A 20,270-nucleotide genomic window follows, 5' to 3' on the forward strand; every position below is an offset into this window, starting at 1 on the left:
CCTGCAGTGCAATCATCGGAACCTGACTCTTGCAATGGCTGCACGTGGCTTCCCGGTATTTACACGCCTTTTCCACGTGGTCTCGCAGGTCTTTCCTCAAGACCTTTTCTTTGCAGTCAGCACGCACACATGGAAGTTCTTCAAAATGGCAATCATTTTTTAAATGCACCTGTAAGACAAACCATTCAATGTTCTTAATTGGGAAAAAACCCTAAATCTGAAATACCAGATTCTAATCTCTATGCAATGAAATCCTAAAGAAATGTTTCTAATCTGCTGTTAGACCAGTTTTTCACAGCAAAGAGTAACAAATATGCCAAGAGACACTGAATTTCATATTCTATTTCATGATTACTCAAACTATATTGTTGTTGAAGAATTAAGTCAACTCTGCTTCCAGGATAAATGAATATCTGCTAAGAACTTTGTTTTATTCCATTTCAAAGAATTTTCTAAGCTAAAATATGGTACTAATTAAAAAAATAAGTTATGTAGAATTTCATGGTGAAAAAAGGTTTTAATGGGCCTTCCAAAATTAAAAGCCAATTCAGATTTTCTCTATTCTAAGTGGGGGGGGGGGGGAGTGTTTAAAAACCAGTTGACAATTCTGCCAATGATGTCATAAAAATAACAACTTATACTCAACTGGTTCTGACTGCTTTCCTATTTGGCTGTGTTTTGAAAAACTAATGTCAACATGGTCTTAAAGTGCCACATCCTACTGACCACTTCATCAGCTGGATGTAAGGGACTCGAATTCCTTCAAGTAAAAGCTTCCAGTGTCCCTTTGCTACTCACCAGCAGATGTCCCAGCGTTAACTGCTCTGCACAACCTCTGCTTTCATTCCGACAATAGATCTGAAGAGCCAGAATTTCTCTCTTGCAGCAATTATCCTTAAACACCTGAAAATGAAAGATCATTATTTTGGAGGATTAATATTTCTTAATCTCCACATGCTGCTACTTTGGACAAGGCAAAACCACTTAAAAAAAAAAAAAAAAAAAAAACAAGAGAGGAACTCCTAAGTGAACTTCAGAAAGCATTAAGGACCATCTTGATTTCTAGAAGTAGAATGAAGAAGCTACCCCCACTAAGAGACACAATTTAAATAACATTAACTGTTATCTTTTATTAGTTAAGCCAAAAGAAAATGAATTGGACTTAATAATTAAAGATCACTCTGGAGCATCTAAACATCTTCTATTAACTGACATAATCTCAGGATGAGGGCAGAGGAGGACCAGGTTCACATTCAGACTCTGGGGCCTTCCAGGAGCCAGCACTGAGCAGGTGGCCATTATGGTGTGGCTGCCACCAGAGGACAAAAGCACAACTGGACACAACTGAATACATTGTATAGATCGCTTGCTGGAGAAATGGAGAGACCACGTAAGAGACCATATTTGGGGAATGATTTGTAAAACTGTTGGTTCCTTCTAAAGGTCATGCTGTTAAAACTCATTTTTCACCAAAAAAGCAGCATTAGCCTGTGGTTGAAAAACACTCTCTTTAAACACATATTGCAGTCTGAAGTTAGTCTAATAATGGAAAGATTTGCCTTTGAAAATGAAAACGAGGCTGGGCGTGGTAGCTCAAGCCTAAAATCCCGGCACTTTGGGAAACCGAGGCAGGAGGATTGCTTGAGTCCAGGAGTTTGAGACCAGCCTGGGCAACACAATGAGACCCTATCTCTACAAAATATTTTTTAAAAAATTAGCCGGGCAAGGCAGCATATGCACCTGTAGTCTCAGCTACTCAGGAGGCTGAGGCAGGAGGACTGCTTTAGCCTGGGAGGTCGAGGATGCAGTGAGCCGTGATCGCACTGCTGCACTCCAGACTGGGCAACAGTGTGAGACCCCCATTTCTTTAAAAAAAAAAAAAAAAGAAGAAGAAGAAGAAGAAAAGAAAAAACCTTTCAACTTTTAATTTTATTTTTCCCTTAGAAAACACAAGTATTCTCATTCTCACTCTTCTTTTAAGAGACAGGGTTGACTGGGAGCAGTGGCTCACCCCTGTAATCCCAGCACTTTGGGAGGCCAAGGTGGGTGGATCACCTGAGGTCAGGAGTTCGAGACCAGCCTGGCCAACATGGTGAAACCCCATCTCTACTAGAAATACAAAAAAATTAACCGGGTGTGGTGGCACACGCCTGTAGTCCCAGCTACTCGGGAGGCTGAGGCAGGGCAATCGCTTGAACCCGGGAGGAGGAGGTTGCAGTGAGCTGAGATCATGCCATTGTACTCCAGCCTGGGCAAGAGAGTGAGACTCTGTCTCAAAAAGAGACAGGGTGGGTTTCACTCTGTCACCCAGGCTGGAGTGCACTGGTGCAATCATGGCTCACTACAGCCTTAAACTCCTGGGCTCAAGCAATCCTCTCACCTCACCCTCCTGAGTGGCTTGAACTACAGGCGCATGCACCAAGCCCAGGTAACTTTTAATTTTCATTTTTGTAGAGATGGGGTCTCCATATGCTGCCCAGTCTGGTCTCCAACTCCTGAGCCCAAGTGATCCACCTGCCTCAGCCTCCCAAAGTCCTGGGATCACAGGCATAAGGCACCATGCCCAGCTCTCTCTCACTCTTTCTAACAACACAATCTACAACATCTTAGTCCAAAAGTTATTTCTAAGAAACTCCTGCCTGTTGCTCTATGGAAGTGGAATAAAGGGAGCTTAATATGCCTTTTTGGACTGCTGAAAGAAACAGAATCAACAGCTGTTAAGAGTTAAAAATAAACTAATTTGGAGCCAAAGCTTATCTTTCATAAACATGACTAAAAAAAAAAAGGTCATGACTTGAGATACTAAAGTCAACAGAACTTTGGAATGGAAAGGATCTGAGACCATTTACTCCAAATGTCTCTGTTTACAGATGAAGACTAGACGCCCGCCCACCCCTGGATGACCTGCCGACGGGTGGGGATCTGGGTCACCCGGGGCCCAGACAGCTCCATTCTTTCCATGAGGGACCACAACTTGAGTGCATCTCATTCATGATTCTTTGACAAAACTAGCCATTTTTCTTCAGCTACTAATGTCATTAAAAAATAGGGATAATGATTCTGCATAACAAAACAGAGATACTAAAAAAACATCTCAGCCATCGTCGCGAGCTTCTCTCTCACTCACACATTAGGCACATGTTAACAAGGCAGCCGGGTACCATGCTAGGACAAGGCACAGAGTGGAGAGGAGGGGCTGTTTTCCCTCAAGGAACTAACCAAGTCTTCAGCAGCAGCAGGTAAATGCAGAGAAAGAAAAGTTACAGGGCCAGGTGGCCAATTCCATCTCTCCCCCTTCCAGAGTGGCTATATTGGATGCCCTTGTGCCTGGCAGCCCAGGGACACCGACTGCCAGCAATCCTCAAATCACTGCGCTCACCTGGGCTGCTCTGACCAACAAACCCAATGTGCAAGGTGCTTTAGACAGGAAAACCCCAGAGTAAGAATTTTATTGTACAACTTAGTGACCTGCATTTAAAAAATGGTTAGGTACATTACTCAAAGTAGGGAAACACACATTTTTATTGATATTTTAAGCACTTTAAGAATGAATTGCTGGGTGTGGTGTCTCACGCCTGTAATCCCAGCACTTTGGGAGGCTCAGGCAGGTGGATCACCTGAGGTCAGGAGTTCGAGACTGGCCTAACCAACATGGTGAAACCCCGTCTCTACTAAAGATACAAAAATTAGCTGGGTGTGGTGGCTCGTGCCTGTAATCCCAGCTACCCGGGAGGCTGCGGCATGAGAATTGCCTGAACCTGGGAGGCAGAGGTTGCAGCAAGCCGAGATCGTGCCATTGCGCTCCAGCCCGTGCAACAAGAGTGATTCTGTCGCAAAAAAAAAAAGAAAGAAAAAAAAAAGAAAGAAGAAAGAAGAGGAAACGGAGGAGGAGGAGGAGGGGGAGGGAGAGGGAGAGGGAGAGGGAGAGGGAGAGGGAGAGGGAGAGGGAGAGGGAGAGGGAGAGGGAGAGGGAGAGGGAGAGGGAGAGGGAGAGGAAAGGGAAGGAAAGGATTGTTTCAAACTCCAAGTGTGCCTGGCAGGGTATAGCAGCACATGGATGATTGCCGATCTCCATGAGAAGCACCAGGCCCCAGGAGAGAAGCTGGTGGCAGGCTGGGCAGCCCCATCCTCTGAATGTGCAGAGACGCCCACGGGCTCTAGCTGAGGACAGCCACAGGGGGCGAGAAGGGGCTAATCTCACTCATGTCTAATGACTTCAAGGTATCACAGGGGGTGAGGGGGCAGGGAGCACAAACTCAAATGAACCCCTCAGCCTAGCAAGTCTGAAGGTAAAACCTCGTAAGAGTTGAGTAAAGCTGTCTGGGATAAAGACCTGCAATGACGGAAGTGACCCAACCACAGACAGCCCTGCCACGGACAGGCATCTCAGCACTTTGCTGGCATCGACCCCCTTACTCCTCACACCAGCTCCCTGCAGTCTTAGCAGGAGATATGATGATTATTACAGGTAAGGGGGTGAAGTAGCTCACAGAGTTCCCACAGTAGGAAAGCTGCCAAGTGGATCTGAATCCACTGTCTGCCTCGGTGATCACATGACACAGTGCCCTGCCTGGGAGCCTGCTGCATCAGCTGCCAAACTGAGAGAATGTGTTGTGCCAGAGTGCCGAATGCCAACTATGTGAAAAGTATTACCCAGCTGAAAACATGTGACAAAATGATTAAAAAAAACAACAACCCCAGAATACCTTATCTTTAACGATGCTCTCTTGACACGCTGTACATTTTGGACTTGAAGAGCTGCAGGGAAACACAAGTGACTGCATTAGGGTGGAAGTCCCTTTCTTGAAGGGACTCAGGAGATTCTGGGAGCATTCGCTTTATGGTCAGGTCTGCACAGTGGCTCACAGCAACGAGCAGAGCTTCAGGACGCCCTGGTGATTCACTTTACATAGGAAGCCATGGGAGAAGAGGGCTACATTTTTTTAAATGCTGATTTTTCAAAAGGAAGTTACCAAGTAGAACAGTTTAGTTCAGTCCCACTTGGAAAGCCCCTTCCACTTAATGTAAAAGTGAAATTTTATTTCAGAAACCAAAGCTAGCTGTCTGCAGAGCAGCTCTTCAGTGTGAGTACCTGTTTACTTGGAGAGCCTTGCTCCTGCGTTGTAAAAGCAGCCAGCCCTTCTCCACAAGCCATTTTGCTTCACTGTCTATTGGAAGGCCAATGGCACCTGCACAGGGGGACCAGCCTCCCTCCCCTGTGGCCCACCACATATGGGGGCTACAGCCCCTCTTCCCCCGGGAAGCTTCTCCTGGGCCCAGAGGTGTAGTCCAGGCTCTCGTGTTAGGAGACACGGTGTTCTGTGTCTCCTGTGCTGTCACTAAGCTCAAGTGTCATTTTGCCCCCAAGTGGGCAAAGGTGAGTTGACTATTTGGGATCAGTGGGTAAGACCACAGAGGGAAGCATGGAGAAGGGGGAGGGTGATGGCAGGTGACAGGGCAGGGGGCTGGCTGCTGTGCCCAGGCTGGGGCTCGGGTGCAGCCCAGGCTTGAGTGCTGTGGGAGGAGGAGCTGGCAACCTTCCCAGGCCGACATGCCCTGACTGCAGTGGCCAAGACCAGGGCATCCCGCAGCAACCCCAGCACCCAGCACAATGCCAGAAAACATGAGGCCTGCAGGGTGAATCAAGGTGCTCTCCTGGCCGATGCTATTCTGCAGTAAAGCTCCAGCCTGCCTTCATGATCCACCGGCGGCACCAGCACTGGCACTCAGCAGCAAAGGGCTGCCAAGGGCTCGGTGCATGTTCCACACGCGCCTGCTGAGTAAGCATGCGGCCTAGGTTTCTGCTCAGGTAGGGACCTGCCCAGTCCTTTAAGCTGACCCCATCCTCCCTCCTCTCTGCAGCATCCTTGCACACCAGCACACGTGCCCTTAAATGACTGGCTTGTCATTTCCTGGCATATCTCCTCCATGGAACTGTGAGGTTCCTCAATAAAATACAGCAACACATACGAGGGGCGCCAAGGCTCTACAGAGTGGAAAGACACGGGCAGGGCAGGTCAGAGACACGCAGAGGCCTCAGTAAACCCAGACGTGGGATCCCACTGCACCTCCCTAAAGGATTCACAAGCTGGGCCTGGAGGCTTTTATGGACTTCTTTAGGGCTTTAAACCTCTAGAGGTTTATTTTTAGAGAAATGAATGAAGGAGAGGGTGAGGCCGAGGGCTGAGAAGGGGCCAGACGACGGGCCGGGCGAGGGCGCCTACCTCAGCAGGGCGGCCATGCAGCTCTCGCAGAAGCGGTGCCCACACTCGGTCTGCTTCGGGCTGCACAGCACCAGGCGGCACTTCTCACACTTGTACTTGTCCTCCACCGTCTTCACAAACTTTTCCTTGTAACCTCCTTGTTCAGGGACAAAAACTGGCGTCCCAGCACTGCGGTCAGCATGCAGCTTTAGCGGCGGGTTAGTCTGCAGCGAGCCAGGAGAGTCCATCTTTTTACTCGACTCCATTTTAGGAAAGAGGAGTTCTGTCGGGAAAAAGCAGTAGAGTGCCCTCATATCCTCTCATGCAAGGAAACAAACTCAGCTTTGGGAAAGCAAAAGTGCCTGAGACCTGCTGTCTTTCAGTTTTAGGCAACACAAGAATCCTTCCCAACTTTAATATGCGTTGGGAACAAAACATGATCAAAATGATTCCTTCCTTTCTATTTTACCCAAACACATAGTAACTATTGATATTATTATTCAAAAAACTTCCTAAAAAGTATACTTAATAAATTGGGATGAGGTGGGAAGATTGCTGAGCCCAGGAGTTCAAGGTTGCACCGAGCTATGATGGCACCACTGCACTCTAGCCTGAGCAACAGAGTGGGGCCCTGTCTCCAAAAATTTTTTTTTCTATTTTGAGACGGAGTCTCACTCTGTCGCTCAGACTGGAGTGCAGTGGCATGATCTCGGCTCACTGCAAGCTCTGCCTCCTGGGTTCACGCCATTCTCCTGCCTCAGCCTCCCGAGTAGCTGGGACTACAGGCGCCCACCACCACACTCGGCTAATTTTTTGTATTTTTAGTAGAGACAGGGTTTCACCGCGTTAGCCAGGATGATCTCGGTCTCCTGACCTCGTGATCCGCCTGCCTCAGCCTCCCAAAGTGCTGGGATTATAGGTGTGAGCCACCGCACCCGGTCAAAAATTTTTTAAAGTTAATAATAGAGTATTTTTGAGGTTTAAAAAAATACACATACTATTTTGCTGTGTTGTAACTGTGAATTCAATGCATCATTCTGAGATTTTAGCTGAAACAACAGCTGTTCTCAGCCAGTTTTCCTTCCTCATTGACTTCTGCTAGATGAGTCTCGATGCCACAACTCAGACTGGCCTGGTCAACCTGCTTCTGGAGCCCAGGAGTTGTTCCTTCCTGGGTAAACCCTGTGACAGTGTGCCCACAGTACTCAAAGTGCTCAGTTTTGACATCCACCCTCATCTTATTAATCTAGCACCACCCTGACCCAGCATGCTGTGCACAGAGCTGTGGGGTGGGCCCGTTGTGGACCCACAGAGCACGTCACACCATGTCACACTGGTGAGGAGAGTGTGAGGGAGGTGCGGCTGGCTGTGTGCATGAGGGGGCTCGAGAGGGCTTGGGTTCAGTTAGGTGCCAATGTGCCCAAGGGCTGGGCTGGCAGAGGGGACACCATATAGGGCGGGTCTGTCTGCGCTGGCTCTCTTCCACACCTGCTAACAAGGTACTCTTTAAGACTGGCTGCCTCCCACCTGCAAGTTCCCATGAACAGGTAAAGTAAACAGCTCCTCAAAATAAGCCACAAAGGTCCCAGCTTGCACAGCTCTGCCAGATGAGACCTCAAGATCAAGTAAATGAAAATAACTAGGAATGTAAAGGAGTTGAATCGAGTTCCTGAAGAAATGTGAGCTTTAATAAAAATTACACCGTGCACTCATAAACACACTAATAATTTGATCAATCATCCTAAATATTTGCTAACACTTACCTAAAGCACAAATTAAATGTTTCCAGATGGTGGTATAAAGTCTGGCTTCTCTGCTCTTTGTTTTCTGGATACCATGCAATGGCCATGCACTTCCATAATGAAAAAAACCTTGGGAATGTCGGCCAGTGTTTAGGTCAGTGTGTGCACCGTGAATTTTCTTGGAAAAGTTTTTGCCCAGTGCCTTAAGACCTTTACGAGGCTTCTGCAGGGCAGCTCCAGCACGGATGCCATTCCTGTCTCTAAGGCTCAGCCTGCACCACTCCCCAACTGTCAATAGCCCCTGGCCAGCCCTCTACTCCCATGTACCTTGGTAAGGAAGGGAGTGGCTGTGAAGGGAGGTGAGGGACCCAGTGAGAACCAGACTCAGGAGCCTCAGGGAACACCGCCGCCTAGACCAGCCACCTCACATCAGTCGCCTCTGCACTATAGGATTTTTCTTGTGTAGAGTTTCCCACCTCCATCCTTTCTCACGATATGGTAATGCCTCAGGTTAACAGGGGAAGTTTCTTTCAAAACTCACCAGCTCCCTCAAAAATACACTGCGTTCCTGTACCCAATTCATCTATTTTTGCTACTTAGAAAAATAAGAGCCAAATTCCTTCCACTCCTGAGGTCCTGGGCATCCTGGGTAGGTAGTTGCTGGGCGGGCGGGCGGAGCCCCTCCTTCTGAGCCCCGTTCTTGCTGCCTGCATGAAGCTGACAGGCACATGAGCTGACAGACTCCTAGCCTGACTTCACAGCTAGGAGCAAACAGGAATGAACGCCGGCAGCAGAGAACTTGAGAGATGGATGAACTGGCGTTCTAGCCACACTTGGGTCAGCTTCATAGAACATTACTGTGGCAAAGTGTGGGAAATTACTTATTTGTGAAAACAAAGTTTTCAAAACATGAATGTTAAAGTATATGTATTATAGATGTCATCTGCTTACAAACTCGCCAGTCCATTACGATGCTCACTAACCTTTCCAAGCTAAGTAGCAAGGGCACATGGTACTAGCCTTGCCCGCCAAGTAAAAAGGTTGACCAGCCTCGACCTGAAGCACCCAGCCCTGCCTGCCACTCTGCTCTCCACAATGGCCCATCGTGCCTCACATGCTCTAGGTTCCCCTAGGCCCACCCAGCCAGGCCACGGCGGAGCCTACGCAGACACTTGCAGGCCAGCCCCTGACCTTCTTCTCCAGGAGGCCACCCTCCCATTCTCTCTCTCAACTCCCCCATACCGCTCTGTGCTTTTCCCTTGGCCCTCCTGCCGCTAAGACTGCATGTAACTAAGTTTCTCCAGGATGCATCCCCTAGATCAGAGAACCAGGAATTGGCAAACTACAGCGATTCAAATCCAGCCAGCAGCCTATTTTTGTAAGGTCTTTGAACTAAGAATACTTTTTAGATTTTTTAAGTGTTTTAAAAACAAAGACTAAGTGTGTATGTGGTCTACAAAGCCTAGGATATTTACTCTCTTGCCCCTAACAGAAAGAGTTTACCAGTCCTTGCTCTGGACTCTACATCTAGAGGGCAGAGAGGAGTTGCTGGTGTGTAGGCTGTATGAAAGGCCAATTTTGTAAATGAGTGCCAAACTGCTCTCCAAAGCAGAGGTAACAACAAATACTTCTACTAGCAGCACGAGAATTGCTATGAAACCACACTCTCACCAACACTTACAGTTATCAGTCATCTTAATTTCTACCAACCAAGGACAATGGTCTTTTTGCTTCTTATCCTGATTAGAAAGGTTTGGCATCTTTTCATATGCTGAGAGGCCACTTGTTTTCTCTTCTGTGAAATGCCAAATTGTGTCTTCTTGTCATTGTTTGCTGTGTGTGTGTGTGTGTGTGTGTGTGTGTGTGTGTGTGTGTGTGTGTTTTTTCAAGAGATGGAGTCTCGTTCTGTTGCCCAGGCTGGAGTATAGTGGTGCCATCATGGTTCACTGCAGCCTGGACCCCCTGGGCTCAAGCAATCCTCCCACCTCAGCCTCCAGAGTAGCTAGGATTATAGGCACATGCCACCATGCCCAGCTAATTTTTTTATTTTTTCAGGAGCTGGGGGTCTCGCTATGTTGCCCAGCCTGCTCTCAAACTCCTGGCCTCAAGTGATCCTTCTACCTCAGCCTCCCAAAGTGCTGGGATTATAGGCATGAACCACTGCGCCTGGTGGTGTCATTTTTTTAATTGGGTTATTGTCTCTGGTAATATTGATTTGGGGAGATTCCCCATCTATTTAATATGTTAACAGCTAATCCTTTGTTAGTTTTATGTATTACAGATGTCTTTTCCCAATTTATAGCTTGACTTTTTTTTTAAATTATTATACTCTAAGTTCTGGGATACATGTGCAGTACATGCAGACTTATTATATGGGTATACACGTGCCGTTGTGGTTTGCTGCACCCATCAACCCGTCATCTACATTAGGTATTTCTCCTAATGCTATCCCCACCCTCCGACAGGCCCCAGTGAGTGATGCTCCCCTCCCTCTGTCCATGTGTTCTCACTGTTCAACTCCCACTTATGAGTGAGAATATGTGGTGTTTGGTTTTCTATTCCTCTGTTAGTTTGCTGAGAATGATGGTTTCCAGCTTCGTCCATGTCCCTGCAAAGGTCATGAACTCATTCTTTTTTATGGCTGCATAGTATTCCATGGTGCATATGTGCCACATTTTCTTTATCCAGTCTATCACCGATGAGCGTTTGGGTTGGTTCCAAGTCTTTACTATTGTAAATAGTGCTGCAATAAACATGTGTGCATGTGTTTTAAAAATATGGAACTGCTTCACGAATTTGCATGTCATCCTTGTGCAGGGGCCATGCTAATCTTCTCTGTATCGTTCCAATTTTAGTATATGCGCTGCCAAAGCGCGCACTATTGCTTGACTTTATTTATGGTGTCTTTTAATGAAGAGAAATCTTAATTTTATTAGGCCAGTCGCAGTGGCTCATGCCTGTAATCCCAGCACTTTGGGAGGCTGAGGTGGCTAAATCACTTGAGGTCAGGAGTTCAAGACCAGCCCTGGCCAACATGGTGAAACCCTGTCTCTACTAAAATACAAAAATTAGTCAGGCATGGTGGCGCATGCCTGTAGTCCCAGCTACTCGGGAGGCCAAGGCAGGAGAATCGCTTGAACCTGGGAGGCGGAGGTTTCAATGACCCGAGATCGTGCCACTGCACTCCGGCCTGGGCGGCAGAGTGAGACACTGTCTCGGGGAAAAAAAAAAAAAAAATTCAGATTAACTTGTGAGTGATGCTGATGAAAAAGGGACAATCCAATATATAAAAACAGAAAGCAGCTCTAATTCTATCACAGAAGCAATGTCAAAAGGAGGTGTTCTCAAATAAGACTAGTAAATGAGCCACTATGTCAAATTGACAGACACCGCTCAAGGAAAATATGCTTTCCAAACAAAAGCTGAAGAAAGAGATGACATGAAGCCCGAGCAGAGCCCAGCTGGCAGCCCTGTGACCTTCTATATCAATGAGGTGGCCACAGGACTGAACTGGCTCCTGGGAAAGCAGGAGACAGACACCTCAACAGGCACCAGAACCAGTGGACGGACAAGTCTCAGGTTCATTGATGACCCTTGACTCTCCCAGTGATCAACAGCCACCAAGAGCAGTCACTTCTGATCTGAAGTGTAAGAATCCCCTGATCACCTCCTGAAGCAACTAGGACAATAGACATGACGACTTAAGTCCTCAAATAGGATATAAACACCTACCTGTCCTGTCCTGAGCAAGGGAGAGTTTTAGATTCAGGAAAACCAACACTGGAGACACATTTCTCACAATCAACTCAGAGGTAGACAGTAACAACCATCCCTACTGCTGGGCACTAACCTGGTATATCTCCCTCAGCCCAACGCAGTCATGCAGGAGAAGCCACCGAGGTGAATCTGCCCCAGGTTTCCCACCACTGACAAAACAGAGAGGGGGCAAGAACCTCAAGGCTGCCAAGGAAACACTTCTGTCTGTAGGATCAAGTTCTTAACAGCAGGGAGGGCAGTTTTTACTAACATGCCCTCAACCCTACAAATACCGACAATGATAATTTATTGCATCTCTTATGCTATTTATCCTTGTAAGCCATCTTAAATCTCTTGCGTAACCATGTAAGGTGTACATAAATTTGGCAAACTCGCAACTGATCATAATTTAAAAATTCAAATTATGTCCTAAAATATTAAATTTAAATTATGACTAGTAAGTCATGTCCACAAAAATGGCTGAGTAAGGAACTCAAAGTCCATCCTTCAATATACACATTTTAAAAACTGGCAAAAACTAGGCCAGGCGTGGTGGCTCACACCTGTAATCCCAGCACTTTGGGAGGCCGAGGTGGGCGGATCACGAGGTCAGGAGATCGAGACCATCCTGGCTAACATGGTGAAACCCCGTCTCTACTAAAAATACAAAAAATTAGCCGGGCGTGGTGGTGGGTGCCTGTAGTCCCAGCTACTAGGGAGGCTGAGGCAGGAGAATGGCGTGAAACTGGGAGGCAGAGCTTGCAGTGAGCCGAGATGGCGCCACAGCACTCCAGCCTGGGCGAGAGCATGAGAATCCGTCTCAAAAATAAATAAATAAATAAATAAAATAAAAAAGGCAAAAACTGTCAGAATCTACTATTTTAAAACTTCGGAAACTAATTAAAAATTTGCAGCAATCAGAAGAACACTTATTCAAGAAAAACCAGCTGAATCTCAGCAAGAACCGTGAGTTCCATGGCATTTTAACCTTCTCTGGTCCCATCCTGGCTGCAGCAGTGGCCTAGAAGACAAGAGGCTGCCACTCCGGTGCATGCACTGGTCCCAGAGGGAGCAGAATAGGCCTCATCTGCAAAGAACTGCAGTTGTTTGTTTTGACCTGTCTACTGACTCCCTGGAAGATTGGCTCAAAGGGCTTGACTTTACCTCCCAGTGCTGAGGCATCTACTAGGGAAAGAGGGGAAAAGGTTATTGGAAACATTTACAGACAAACATATTTGCTGCTGCCTGAAGCACTGGATAACAGTTGAGGCAAACAATAGATTTAACCAAAAGCTTGGGAAGAAAAGCTGAGGAGTAAGATGTTTTGGAAAATAAGGGTTTGAAAAGCTCTGACACATTCTTGGAAATCCAGAAGGCTCCACAAATGCCCAGTGCTGTGTACATGTTCAGGAAAGACCTGAAAAGGCCCTAGGCTTTCACCTCTGGCTGACCTTCACGATCTGTGCAAGTAGGCAGTGAATGCTAAGGGATCACCGTCAAATGCCTGGCTGAGTGTTGAAGGTGTGCTCCAACATACACGTAGACCTCATCTCAAAAGACTGGGAGACATTTTTTGTTCTAGGCACTTAAATCTCTGTCTAATCACAAGCTGACCACTATATTAATGGAACAGAGAACTCAGTGGCCACACATGATAAAGAATATATACTATACAAAATTAGCTCAGAAAAGTAACTATACAAACAATGACTGTAACAAGTAGTCAATAAACCCTGGGGGAGAAGGAAGAATCTCATTTCCAGAGCTGCCACGGTATAAATTCAAAACTTCCAGTTTTCAACAAAATATCACAAGGCATGCAAAGAAACAAGAAAGTATGGTTCACATGCAGAAAAAAGGCAAGTAACAGAAATTGTTCAAGAGGAAGCCCAGGCATTAGACTTATGGATGAAGACTTTAAATATGCTATTTTAAATATGTTCAAAGAACTAAAGAAAACCATGTTCAAAAATCTAAAAGATCCATCAGAACAATGTCTCACTGAATAGAGAATATTGATAAAGAAAAAAATATTAAAAAAAAAGAACCAAGCAGAAATTCTGAAGTTGACGGCCGGGCGCGGTGGCTCACGCCTGTAATCCCAGCACTTTGGGAGGCCGAGGCGGGTGGATCACGAGGTCAGGAGATCGAGACCATCCTGGCTAACACGGTGAAACCCCGTCTCTACTAAAAATACAAAAAATTAGCCGGGCGAGGTGGCGGGCGCCTGTAGTCCCAGCTACTCGGGAGGCTGAGGCAGGAGAATGGCGTGAACCCCGGGGGGGCGGAGCCTGCAGTGAGCCGAGATCGCACCACTGCACTCCAGCCTGGGAGACAGAGCGAGACTCCGTCTCAAAAAAAAAAAAAAGAAATTCTGGAGTTGAAAAGCACAAAAACTGAAATGAAAAATTCACTGCAGGGGCTCAACAGCAGAAATAAACAGACAGCAGTAAGAATCAGAGAACTTAAAGATAGGATAGTTGAGATTATACAGTGTAAGGAATAGAAGAAAAAATAATGAAGAAAATAAACCGCCTCAGAGACTTGTGGGACACCATCGATTGTACCAACATACATATTATAGGGTCTTAGAAAGACAGAGAGAAAAAAAGACAAAAAAAAATGTTTGAAGAAATAATGGTAGAAAAGTCCTGTATTTAATAAGAAACATTAATCTGCATAACCAGGAAGCTCGACAAACTCCAAGTAGGATAAATTCAAAGAGCCACACCCAGACGCACTGTAGTCAAACTGTAGAAAGCAGCAAGAGAGAAGTGACTCTTCAAGTACAAGGATTTCTCAGTAAGATTAACAACTGATTTCTCATCTAAAGCCATGGAGACCAAAAGGTGACAAATTAAAGGGCTGAAAGGAAAAATCTGTCAACCAAGAATTTTTTTTTTTTTTTTTTTTTTTTTGGAGAAGAGACTTTACTCTTGTCACCCAGGCTGGAGTGCAGTGGTGCAATCATAGCTCACTGCAGCCTCCAACTCCTGGGCTCAAGCAATCCTCCTGCCTCAGTCTCTCTGGGAGCTGGGACTACAGGCCAGTGCCATCATGTCTGGCTATTTTTCAACCAAGAATTCTATATCCAGTAAAACTATCTTTCAAAAATGAATGAGATCCCCAAAAAATATATTAGAAAGCTCTCAGAAGAAAACACAGGAGGTAAGCCTTTATTGACCCTGAATTTGGCAATGGATTCTTAGATACAACAACAAAAGTATAAGCAACAAAATAAAAAACTAGGTATACTGAACTTCACCAAAATGAAAAACTTTTGAGCACCAAATGAGATTATCAATAAAGTGAAGAGACAATTAACAGAATGGGAGGAAAAACTTGCAAATCACATATCTACTAAGGGTCTAGCATCCGGAATATATATAAAGCACTCTTATAACTCAACCACAAAAAGATAACCCAATTTTAAAATGAGCAAAGGATCTGTATAAACGTTTCTCCAAGGAAGATACAGAAATATCCAACAAGCACATAAAAAGATGTTCAATATCAATATCATTAAGAAAATACAAATTGGCTGCTCTGCCTATGGAGTAGCCACTCTTTTATTTACTTCTATAATAAACTTGCTTTCACTTTATATAGACTCACCCTGAATTCTTTCTTGCATGAGATTCAATAACCCTCTCTTGGGGTCTGGATTGGGACCCCTTTCTGGTAACATCTTCCTGGCAAGCCCCAAAGGGATGATACTGAGGAGACTCCCAACCCAAAGGAAATAGACTGCAGCACTGATTGGCCGACTTTGGGTAAGTGGGATGCATTTACCTGGGTAAAGGATGGGATTGGGTTAGAGGCCCAACTTAGGGGAGTTAGCGTCTCTCCTAAGAGAGGGATAAAGGCACCTGTTAATAAAAGGCAAGCACGCTTGACTGAACTTGGATTTGATGCCCAACTTAGGAAGGTTAGAGTCCTTCCTAAAATTTAGGGGGTTGGAGGCCCCTCTCAGTAGCGTCCCTCTCGACTAAGAACCGGTTTGGCACTATGGGATGTTAACTGCTATTCTCTTTGGATTAATCTGCCTTGCATTCTTTGCTGACGGCTGTGGGTGACAGAACTAGACATGTCCCAGATTATGGGACATGGAGAGCTTTTCCTCCCCAAAAGGGGAAACTAGAGGTGACGGGAATGCTGGGAAAGATCCCTACGCTCCCAAAAAGCAGCCACCTGAACTTCTGATTCAGTGTCAGCTGCAATGGGTGGGTCTGTCTCTGGCCTCCCTGAGCTTCTTGCATTCCCCAGCCTGCTGCAGGCAATACGTTTCTCCCTTTCTTTCTTTTCCCTTTCCTATCTTTTCTGTTATTCAGGGCCACCATCTTGCCCAAAGACCACATGTTGAGAAATGACCTGGTAATCACATGGCAGTACTTTCTCTTTGTCTCTGCCTTCCAGGCAACAGGGATTTGGGGGTAGTAGTTAGCTCTACAAATTATCTTGAGCAGTTAAAAGCCTTTGCAAGCTCAAAATTTACTGCTCTGGGCTCCTTCTGGGAAAAGCAATGGAAACTGCCCAATGCTGTACCTTAGCAGTTAAGGCTTTGTCTTTTCACAATGGTGGCCTGAGTTCAGGTTCGATTTTTAGCCTAGAAAATGAGCACTTTCTGGTTGGCATTTGGGTGACCTTTGCCATTTGTTGATTCTCCTCCCTTTCACGAACTGTCTTAAATTTTCCTTTCTCTGAGCACCTGGGAGGTTACATTTGGAAAAGTTGAAAAGCCAGGAATATTGGCGGTTTGGCGTGGCTAAAGTTGGGTAATAAGATATTTAAAAGGACTTTTTAAAAAGTGCTATGGTTAAAAGTCAGCTTAATTAAAAGTGGATATTCAAGCTCTAACAGCCTGGGACTTCTTAGGAAAAAGAGAGGAGGCACCACATACCCTGTTTTGGGAAAAACCTCTATTTTCCTCATAGAACCCCAAGAATTATTAAAAGTGGATAGATCCCTCTCAACATCTATGGCTCTGTTCTGTTTTGCACTGCATTATCTGTTTTTTACTTTGGGGGTATCAGAAATTACTTCATATTATGAGAGAGCTTTGGTGTGTAATATAACTAGGTAGGAAATACATTTAATACTTTTGGGGATGGCTAAATGGCAGTGGGGGGGTACTTGGATCTTTGTGTGTCTGGATCAAAAGCATGCTCTTGGCCACCTGGAAGGTATGGAGATGTCCTCACCCTTCCCCACTGAGAGATAAGACTCCCATGGGGGATGGGCTGATCTCAGAAAGGGCTGATTGGCTCTGGGTTGCTTGGCAATGAAATACGTGGTAAAATCATTGCACTGTCGTGTTCTGTAGCATTTCTCTTTGGGGATCCAGGATCCAATATAAAAATGGGACCCTCAAGTTTTGGGGCTCTGTCTTGCCTTCCAATTGTGCCTGCTTATTAAGGCCACAGAAACCACATGCTTTCCTCGCCCTGTTCCTCCAGGGCTCCACCATAAAGCCACTAATCCAATTAAGAAACTGGTAAATGAAAAATCTTACAACTACTACATTTTCTTCTGTCTGTGTATTTATATGTGTTGTGTGTGTGATATAAAAGGCTTTGATTAATTGGCTTAAAAATAAGTGTTTAAATCAAATATTTTGTCAGAAAAATAAAAAGCATAATGCCTTTTAATTCGTGTGACTTAAGCTGTGGGAAGTAAAGAAAATTTTAAAGATCAATAAATAAAGACATTCGGTCTAAATCAGGCAGGTCAAATTTTAGGTTTGCTAAATGCTTTAAGTTTATAAACTGTCTCTTTGACTTTTGAAAATTGTTAAACTTACCTACAGCCATTAGATTCTAGGTAAGGCCTGGGGACATGTGGAGTTAGCCATGCCTCCTAGCTATGCTAGAAAGAGTTAGACCTTATCTGCACTTCTGCCTGGTGTCTTAGGCTCCATACCTAGTACATAATTAAAACTGCTTACCAAGTTTTTCACTAAAAATAAACACTGCTAAGAGTTAACAGTGTAACATGTACTTGAGACTACTGGAAAAACAGTTTTACATGCAAGGTGTGTAGGGAAAGTGAAATGTGTTTTTGGTAAAAGAGAAGAAGACATGCGAATGTGGATTTTTTTTTGGCCTAAATTAAAGGGTTAAGGGATTGTTTTAAGTTAGGATAAAGCCAAAGGTTTGCAAAAGTTGTGGAAATTTTGTGAAAAATTAATCTTGTAAAAGAAATTCTGTGTGTGAACATACTGGCTGAAGTTAAAGGGGTATGATACAGTTCCATAAACTGAACACTGGAATAAAAACACAACAGGGTTTTCTTAGAGCACTGATCTGCTCTTTAACAAAAATTTGTAAAGGGTTATAAAAGGTTTATAAGAATCTTACCTTCTGGTCCGACATTAAAATTGGGTAGATTTGTCTATAATGTTTTATTAAGAATTGGATTTAACATTAATAGTACACTAATGCAATGGTGAAATTTGGCTAATTTGGTATAAAAATCATACAGGAAGCATTGTCAAATATGAAATGGTGTTTGGCTTTCTTTGACCTGTATTTACATAAATGTTATTGGTATGTGTTCCAAAGTAATGGGAAACTCCTAGAATTCTGATATGACTTAGCATATGTTATTAATAATTACAATTATTATGTAAAATCGTATGCCACAAAAGTAATCAAAATTCCTAGTCAATTGTGCCATTAATAGTGGCTGCCTTAAGACTTTTTGTCATCAACAGACAACTGCTATGTTGATCCTCCTCAAAAGGTGGTTTACAGTCAGCTATAGGACTTCAACAGGTACTCTTGGATGCAGGTTTCTAATAACTTTGGAGATTGTGACATTAGAATAGAGGTTCTTAGGCCGGGTGCAGTGGCTAACACCTGTAATCCCAGCACTTTGGGAGGCCGAGGTGGGTGGATCACCTGAGGTTGGGAGTTCGAGACCAGCATGACCAACGTGGTGAAACCCCGTCTCTACTAAAAACTACAAAAATTAGCTGGGCGTGGTGGTGCGTACCTGTAATCCCAGCTACTCAGGAGGCTGAGGCAGGAGAATTGCTTAAACCTGGAAGGCAGAGGTTGCAGTGAGCCAAGATCACGCCATTGAATGCCAGCCTGGGCAACAGAGTGAGACTGTCTCAAAAAAAAAAACAAGAATAGAGGTTCTTTCAGGACTCTCATGGAGAGCTGAAATGATTATGAATATCAAGTAGAACAGGAGTTAACTGCATGGACTGAACAAAAGACTGAAGTAATCTTTTCTGACTTTTTGCTTAAAACGTTGCTGATCATTTTTGTTTTTCAGAGCCAAGAAAACTTTTGAGCTACTTACAGCTTTTGACAATTGAGTAAAGTATACTCCTGTGAACAAAATTTGGAGCATATTTGTTTTTCTCTACCTGCTTTCTCCAGAATTTGGAAACTATTTGTGAGTATTAACTTATGGCAATATAGTTATTTGCACAAGTACAATAAGAATCTGTTTCTTTTGCAACAGGACACAATTAGAGAAACTGGTTATTTTACCAAGACTTTGATGGGAATGGTGTGCTTTCCTTTAAGGACTCAAACTTGACTTATGGAGCCAATAAAAGCTCCTTGGGAAAACTGGCCTCATACCTTGTCTACACAGTTCCTGTGCAGGGTTCCTGACCTGTGGTAAGTAAAGAATGTCACTTTCTGACAGGCCCAGGAGCCCCACGTCATCTTGGGACCTCAAGAGGAGAGGAAATTTCCCAACTCACAGGTTATTTGAGGGTACAAACCCATGGCTGGGCTTGGCTTTAAAAAAAGTCTTATCTAAGCTTCCTTTTATGGAATGAAGTTCCATCAAAGTCAATTTTAAAAACCCTATCTGAAAAATAATTGTTCTTGCTGCACTTTATACAAATAATCAGGCCAAGTAGAATAATGCAAATCAGTTGTACCATGATTTGTCTTCAGTAAAAATGGGAGACCGGAGAGAGAAAATAAATTATGTTTCAGGAACTTGGTACAACTGTTACTAGATTCTAGTCTCAGCAGTTGTTTTTAAGTTTTTTTCTGCAACTTAGGCTAACCCTGCTTACTCCTGTGAACCAACCAGTGATCTCTGGCTGCTGCTTACAAGAAACAAGAGAGATGGGGTAATGTAAAAATCTGGATCAATATTCTAATTCTGGGCACATACTGGAATCAGCTAGTGACCCCATATCAGCTTGGTTTCAACAACTGCCCAGTTCATGGAAAGCCTTCTTGTTTAGTTTACTCAGGATAATTTTAGTTATTCTACTTTACTGTTGTGGAATATATTGCTGTTGTACTCTTTGTAGACGAATGCAGGATAAGTTTACTGAATGTTTTCTTAAACTGAACACTTATTAATCTTCCAGATACCACCTTTTGTTGGAACTCAGAGCTATGAATGGCCCTCACCATATTGAGGCTTTCTGACTGAGCTCTTCTCTACCCGGAATACAAGAGACCCTCATAGTTAGGCAGGAATATAATCGCCCCTATTCAGCCTGAAGAAGTTACAGAAGATGGATCTTTGTCCCTCTACGACTCTTAGGATTAAGGGTTCCACTGTAAAAGGGAGGGGGGAAACATGTCAG

The 20,270-nt window shown here is 44.6% G+C and overlaps 1 protein-coding gene and 1 non-coding gene across 7 annotated transcripts in view; both read right to left on the reverse strand.

Moving 5' to 3' along the window:
* TRAF3 (TNF receptor associated factor 3) overlaps positions 1–20,270 on the reverse strand; it is a 133,316-nt gene that overhangs the window by 33,714 nt on the left and 79,332 nt on the right. For all 6 annotated transcript variants that reach the window (XM_030803942.1, XM_030803943.1, XM_030803940.1 and 3 more), the window contains 4 exons: positions 6,225–6,486; positions 4,707–4,758; positions 799–903; positions 2–169 (listed from right to left, as the gene is read on the reverse strand). In XM_030803942.1, coding sequence (XP_030659802.1) covers positions 2–169; positions 799–903; positions 4,707–4,758; positions 6,225–6,469 — 570 coding nt within the window. In that variant the 5' untranslated portion in view covers positions 6,470–6,486. The remainder of the gene's footprint in view (position 1; positions 170–798; positions 904–4,706; positions 4,759–6,224; positions 6,487–20,270) is intronic.
* Positions 10,717–10,820, reverse strand: LOC115832736. Its single transcript, XR_004028234.1, has one exon. It is a non-coding gene; the product is annotated as a U6 spliceosomal RNA (small nuclear RNA).

Source organism: Nomascus leucogenys, chromosome 22a, assembly GCF_006542625.1.
Source record: "Nomascus leucogenys isolate Asia chromosome 22a, Asia_NLE_v1, whole genome shotgun sequence".
NCBI classification, from domain to species: Eukaryota; Metazoa; Chordata; class Mammalia; order Primates; family Hylobatidae; genus Nomascus; species Nomascus leucogenys.